The sequence below is a fragment of the Pinus tabuliformis genome, chromosome 4_2 (genome assembly GCF_031772625.1).
Source record: "Pinus tabuliformis cultivar Carrire ecotype Pingquan chromosome 4_2, CPIR1, whole genome shotgun sequence".
Classification (NCBI taxonomy): domain Eukaryota; kingdom Viridiplantae; phylum Streptophyta; class Pinopsida; order Pinales; family Pinaceae; genus Pinus; species Pinus tabuliformis.
The window spans coordinates 769,196,596-769,203,076 of record NC_142304.1 but is presented as its reverse complement, the minus strand read 5'-3'; the positions used below and the strand labels follow the sequence as shown (position 1 = coordinate 769,203,076).

Here is a 6,481-nt window from a genome sequence, read left to right as displayed (position 1 = left end):
TAGCCATTACGTCTCTACTATATATATTAGTCTTCTATTTAAGCTATCCATTCATATCTTGATGATAAACCACAATATCTCTATTATATATATTAGTCCTCTATTTCAACTATTCATTTATATTCTACATATTAGTCATTAATTATTATAAATTATAATTAACCTAATAGTTTAATCACAATTAAATAATAAAAATAAACTTTCATAAAAAATTTAATTATTTTTTTTTAATTTATAAAAAAAAAATTGAAATAAAATTACTAAATATTTTTAACTATTTCCAAACCATTTTAACTTTTCCCACTAAACTAAATTATTATCAGAATAAACTCAAACAAATAATTTTAGCTAAAGCAGTTTTGTCTTTTAGTAGGTGTAATTCATTATCTATCATTTTTAAAAGTGACTTTGAATTGAAAATTGAGTGGATATGTGTTTGCCAAGCAGGTAGGGGATAAGGTCTCTCTAGCCGCATTGTTCTTATTGTACAGAACATAATAATTTATTTTAATATTGTGGGTATGCTCTGTGGAGAACATCTGTGCAGGCTGTCCACTGTCCGATGGCGATCATAGTTGTAACAAATATGAAGTTTCATGGAAGGGATTCTGCACGGTATCGCTGGATGGGCCAAAGTATTACGCTATTCTACTTAATTATTCTTCTTCCAACGTTCATCAATATTACACTTTATGGACAGATTTGCAACGGAACGACGACTAAATGCGGTGGCGGTAACTAGACGGAAGGCAGTACGTTTCAGAAAAATCTGAACAAAGTCCTTGATAGTCTTGCTTGCTGAAGGGGCCAACAAAACTGGGTTTAATATATCTGTGTATGGCCAAAGTCCTGACAGAATATATGGCCTCCTCCAATGCAGAGAAGACATGACAGCCGACCAGTGCTTCAGTTGTTGGCAATTTGCAACCACTAACATTCGACAAGATTGTGGGAATGCCATTGGCGGTAGTATCTGGCCTTTTCAGTGCTTCTTACGCTATGGAAACTATAATTTCATCCGACAACTGGATACCGATTTGGGGTCTAACTACGCTGAGACCTTCAGCGGGAACACGGTTGTGTTTGTCCCGCCTGACTTTGAAAGTACTGCACACAATCTGTTAGAGAAATTGTCAATTAAAGCAGCAGGCGAAACGAAGGGATCTGCTTTGTCTACAGCTCTGGATTCGGCGTCCCAAACGATTTACGGTCTGGTCCAGTGCACCAGGGATCTCTCGGATCTCTCTGCTCCTGATAGCAGAAGGTGCCTTTCATCGGTGAGCTTAAGTCGATTGTAGATTCTCCAATATTTTTCCAAATATTTAAGAATTCATGTCCGTAGGATTCCCGAATATCTCCAATCTACTTAATGCGCGCCTTTCATACTCAATGAGTAAAATGTTCACTTCTGACACGGCTGCAGGAATTCCGTATTGAGTCATGACCGCAACCATGTCCGTCGGATTCCCGAATATCTGCAATCTACTTAATGCGCGCCTTTCATACTCAATGAGTAAAATGTTCACTTCTGACACGGCTGCAGGAATTCAGTATTGGAGTCAAAGCTGCATACTCCGTTATGCAATAAAACAGATGAGCCCAAATCTTCACATAAAGGTACACACAATTTTAATTTTAGGTGTTGTGGGAGTTGGCTCTCGTATTCATGGCATGCTTGTTTGCAACTGGGAAGAGACTGAAATCCTCCACATTCGGAAAGGGCTATGAAGGTATTTATATTAACGACTCTTGGGTATTGCTTGTTATTGAAAACTGCCGCATGTAGTTGGATTGGAGTGCATTTTTTGCTTGTTCAAAAGGTAACTTTGTATTTTCATTATACAGATGAGGAAAACACAGTAACCGATCCTGATGGACATATGGTATTTAAGATGGAAGCATTACGAGGTGCCACGAATAACTTTCATGATGACAACAAGCTCCGAGAGGAAGGCTTTGGCCCTGTATAAAAAGGCTAAGAAAGCTTGTACTAGTTTTCACTGTTCAGAACCTTAAATTATAGTGATAATACAGGCTGGTCTCATCGCACCAGTGAGCGTTGGATGTAGATTAGTAGCCTAAAAACGAATGTATTGCGGGAAGCAAATTAAGCTTCATTACTTTACAAAAGTTTCATTAGATTTTTTTTTTGTTTAAATCATTCAAGGAACTACCGAGGATGGAAAAGAAATGGTTGTGAAAAAACTGTCCTTCACATCCATGGAAGGAAGGAATTTCCTAATGAAGTTAAACTTGTATTCAGAATTCAACATAAGAGCGGCTGTTATGCAGAGGGATTAGAAAGGTTGCTCGTTTAAGAGTACCTCCCCAATAAGAGCCTTGATAAAATCTTATTCGGTGACTGACTTCCATTAATTTATCAAGAAAACTTATAATTATTGTCATGCACATATGCAGACGCAAACCAACGTAGCCGACATGATGGGCAGAAGCGTTACAACATCATAGTGGGATTAGCTCGTGGCCCTTTCTTGAAATGTGAGGTACGAAACAAACGCTGAATTGCATAGATTGGTCTTTTGTGTACACAGGCAGAATCCCAACTTTTGTGTACACGGTCTGTTTGAATATGCTTTCAACTGATTCCACCACCACTGCTTCCATGGGTGATTTGGTACCCAGGTAATGCTAAATCTGCAGTACAAATAAGAGAAAGGTTTCAGTTAATGTTTTAATATCTATTATAGCAATGAAACAAATAGCATAACATATCTAAATGTAAGGTCCGTAAGTCTGATTGTAAAATATAAAGACATCGAAGTTTTATTTAAAATATTTATTAATATATAAGAAATAGTCACTGAAGTTTTTATTCTTACTGTACCATTTTGCCAAAATGTTTTTATTTTTTATTTTGAGACTTTGAACCTAGAATCCTAAATCTTGAGAAGATTTTGGAATTTTAAAAATTTTAAGAAGATTTTGGAATTTTAAATCTAGTTCAGCCGGATATTGAAAACCTCTAGATTAATGAGGTTTTTTATTATGTTTATGGATTTGGATTTATTTATTTTAGAATATCTATAATTTTAATTAATTAATCATAGTTATTAAGTGGATTGTAGAGACTTAATCTTGATGAAATATTTCTAGTATATTCTTATATTAAAGATTGAGATTTATCAAGATATATCTCAAATATAGTTATGTTTTTTTTTTTTACTTTTTAATTAAATTAATTAATTAAAAAATGCCATGTGAACATGTGCCATATAAACATGACTTAATGTTTTCTGGGCATGTGTTATTAGTAAACCATGATATTGGTATATAATAGCTTAACAATGCCTCTCTACAAGTTAAGAAATTTGAAGTGTCGTGAATCTTCACAATTAAGAATTTTGTTACATCTTTTTTAAATGTATATAAGTTTAATTCATATATTAATTATTTTTATTATTTTATAATTAATAATAATGATAATTTAAAATAAAGTTATATGAAGTTGATTTATATGATTTTTTTGTTTGTTAATTTATATGATTTATATTTAAGTATTTTTTTTTTAATTGCATTTATCAACTATTTAATTTATATGATTATATTATTCCTAATGTTGGACATAGTCTAATTAATAAATTTTGGCTAAAATTTGATAATACAATTTCTAACAACATTGTAATTTTTTGTTGTTTAAAATATACTTCTGAATGTCTAAAATAAATTTAATATCCTCAAAAGCCTTAAAGAATTAGATGTTTGCAAATTAAACGATTTAAACATATGAAAAATATATACAACAAAATTGATTAGAAAAAATTCTAAAAAATGATTTTTTTTCTATTAATTACACTATACGATCAAGTTAAGTTGATATATTTTGGGATGTTAAGTTTATATTTTAATATCGAGGAAAGAGTTATTACGATTTTAGTGATAAAAATATTATAGAAGTTAGCAAAATTGATAAAGTAATATTTGATATTATTAATTGCTTATGCATTTAAAGAAATTTCATTTTATAAATTTAGTTATGCTAATTATTTGTTGGGTTATTTTAACAATTAATTCCGTGCCCATGCATTGGCTTTAATGTTGAATATATTAATTTTGTTCTTTGTATTTTACAGTTGTAAAAATGATTTTGATTAGAAAAATTAAGATATATAAAAAGATTGTCTTATTTTATATCTTTTTATAATAATATTAAAGGTCATAAATTTAATGTTTTATTTTATAAGGAAAAGACAAAAATTCAGGAATATATATAATTATGATAATTTTCTAATAATATTATTAATTTTATTATATACAATTGTAAATATACTAGCAATTGCACTAGATGTTGCAAAGGAAACATTGTAAAGCATCACTAACTATTATCTTCCTTAACAAAAACATAACTATTATCTTTATCAATTTCTAACATAACATATTGCTATTTTATCACAAACTATTATCTTTCTCAACAAGAACATAACTATTATCTTCATCATTTTTTACCGTAACATATTGCTATTTTTTCTTTTCTACCTGTAGGGAAGCTCAGTTTGTCCATATATTAGTTCCTCCTTCCATTCATTTACAAGAAATTCAATCATTTGGTGTGACAGTCACACATCTGTACTCCTTTAAAGGAGTCTTGTCTACCTGTAGGGAAGCTTAGTTTGTCCATATATTACTTCCTCTTTCCATTCATTTACAAGAAATTCAATCATTTTGTGTGACAGTCACACATCTGTACTCCTTCAAACTCCTTTGAATTGCATGCTTCTAAAAAAATTAATAATTTCAATAGACTTACACGAAGAGCGACTAAGTTCTCCAAGATCCTCTGTAGGATCTTATTCCACTATAGGGTTTAATTACCCTCTATGAATAAACCTCCAATCTAGAAATATAAGCAAATAACTATAACTATACATTGATTAAGTTCTAGCTTATAGACCAGAGAGTCAAATAGATGAAACTAGTTACAAAGAGTTTCACAATAGAACAAATATTTATAAAATGAAGTAATTTAAAAATTTGTCGGCTTGGTAGCCTAAAGTAATATGTCATTTAAAACAAGGTAGCCTAAAGTAATATGTCATTTAAAACAATAACAAGAAATCTGACTCCGTATATTCACATAAAAAAAAACTACGTATGAATGTGCAACTTATAAATGCATCTAGTGGGAACTCTCAAAGTTTCAACCAAAAACACTATAATTATGAGTGTACATACATCTAAATACAAAAAGAAAAAGGAAAAAATCTCAGATTTAAGTAGATTTACATCATCAAATTCCTCACTGAAATAAAATCCTAGAGAAGATGCCCAACTCTTGCACCTGATAAAAGACTTGATGAAGTTGATAAAGCCCTAACGTCATTGTGTCCATGGGAAAATTTGGACTTCAATCCATTTTTGAAGGTTCACAGCTTGATTTTATAATTCTTCTTTACCCTGTTAGACAATTTGTGAATTAGACTCAAATCCTTATGAGATGGCACAAGAGGGGAAATCTCCCTTATAGAATTGCCTACGAGACTACGGTGTACTCCCTCTGGTCTTAACACCTCCAAAAGGTTGAGCCCTTATTGTCCTTTCGGGAAAGTGCCAAATGGTCATGACATATGGGAATCAGCAATTTCCAATTGGCTTGACTGAGGTGCCACCTTCATAAGTTTTCCACCTTGATGAGTTTTTCATATCCCTCTGCTATATGGTTTATTGAGTCGAGAGGCTCATTCTACAACCCAGTATGAAGGGGACGTGTAAGTTTGTTTGTTCATTCATCACCTTTTAAAATAAAATTAAAATTAAAAATTATGTTCTAAATAGAAAAATAATGTCCATTATAATAAAAAAAATAGAAGTAAAAAAAATATATGAGTAAGATGTTTAAATCTTATAATTTTCAAAACTATTTCAACAAGAGATTTAAATAAACTATTTGAACATTGATATTTTAAAACTAACCATACATAACATCAGAACATTCATAATCTATGCTCCAAAAATAAATAGTTTTCCATTACAACAATATATCTTTTACAATTTTAAATTTAATATTAAAATAATATCATTAAAGTTTCATATTTTGAAGAATAATTGAATTTAATATTTAAAACATATTTTACACAATAATTGTATGATAAATGACATACACACTCAAATTTCATATGCATATACAAAAATTTTATAAATAAAAATGATTCTTTCTTAAAATTAATTTAATTTTTTACATAAATATTTCAATTAAAATTTTTAAAATAATTGAGTGATATTTTTCATATTTATATTACCACTAATACATTATTAAAAACTATCATTAATTATTTTAATGAAAATATAGAAAAGCAATTAATTTCCTCTTTACATGCACCTCAAAAATATTTATAGTCTTGGAGTAATTAGAGTAAGATTTAGCCCAAACAACTGGATTTTATGTGAAGCAAGAATCGAACTACACCTAAGTTTTGGATTTCGCTGGAACTTAGGAGGCCTAATTTTAACTTAGAAGGCCTATTTT

At 30.2% G+C, this 6,481-nt stretch overlaps 2 protein-coding genes across 2 annotated transcripts; both read left to right on the top strand.

Annotated features, from left to right (window-relative positions):
* The first annotated feature begins 562 nt into the window (after positions 1-562).
* Positions 563-1,490, top strand: LOC149171881 (cysteine-rich repeat secretory protein 38-like). Its single transcript, XM_089426116.1, has 3 exons — positions 563-734; positions 805-1,264; positions 1,424-1,490. The coding sequence occupies exons 1-3, from the start codon at positions 563-565 to the stop codon at positions 1,488-1,490; spliced, it is 699 nt and encodes a 232-aa protein (XP_089282242.1).
* Positions 1,317-2,770, top strand: LOC149171880 (PTI1-like tyrosine-protein kinase At3g15890). Its single transcript, XM_089427621.1, has 2 exons — positions 1,317-1,730; positions 1,846-2,770. Exons 1-2 carry the CDS (start codon positions 1,667-1,669, stop codon positions 1,968-1,970), a joined length of 189 nt encoding a protein of 62 aa, XP_089283747.1. The 5' UTR covers positions 1,317-1,666; the 3' UTR covers positions 1,971-2,770.
* Positions 2,771-6,481: the final 3,711 nt, after the last annotated feature.

Coding starts and splice junctions, on each gene's coding strand:
- LOC149171881 (XM_089426116.1), top strand. CDS start 563: ATGGCGATCATAGTTGTAACAAATATGAAGTTTCATGGAAGGGATTCT. Junction 735..804: donor GACGACTAAATGCGGTGGCG/GTAACTAGACGG, acceptor TGCTTGCTGAAG/GGGCCAACAAAACTGGGTTT. Junction 1,265..1,423: donor TCTGCTCCTGATAGCAGAAG/GTGCCTTTCATC, acceptor ACACGGCTGCAG/GAATTCCGTATTGAGTCATG.
- LOC149171880 (XM_089427621.1), top strand. CDS start 1,667: ATGGCATGCTTGTTTGCAACTGGGAAGAGACTGAAATCCTCCACATTC. Junction 1,731..1,845: donor ATTCGGAAAGGGCTATGAAG/GTATTTATATTA, acceptor TTCATTATACAG/ATGAGGAAAACACAGTAACC.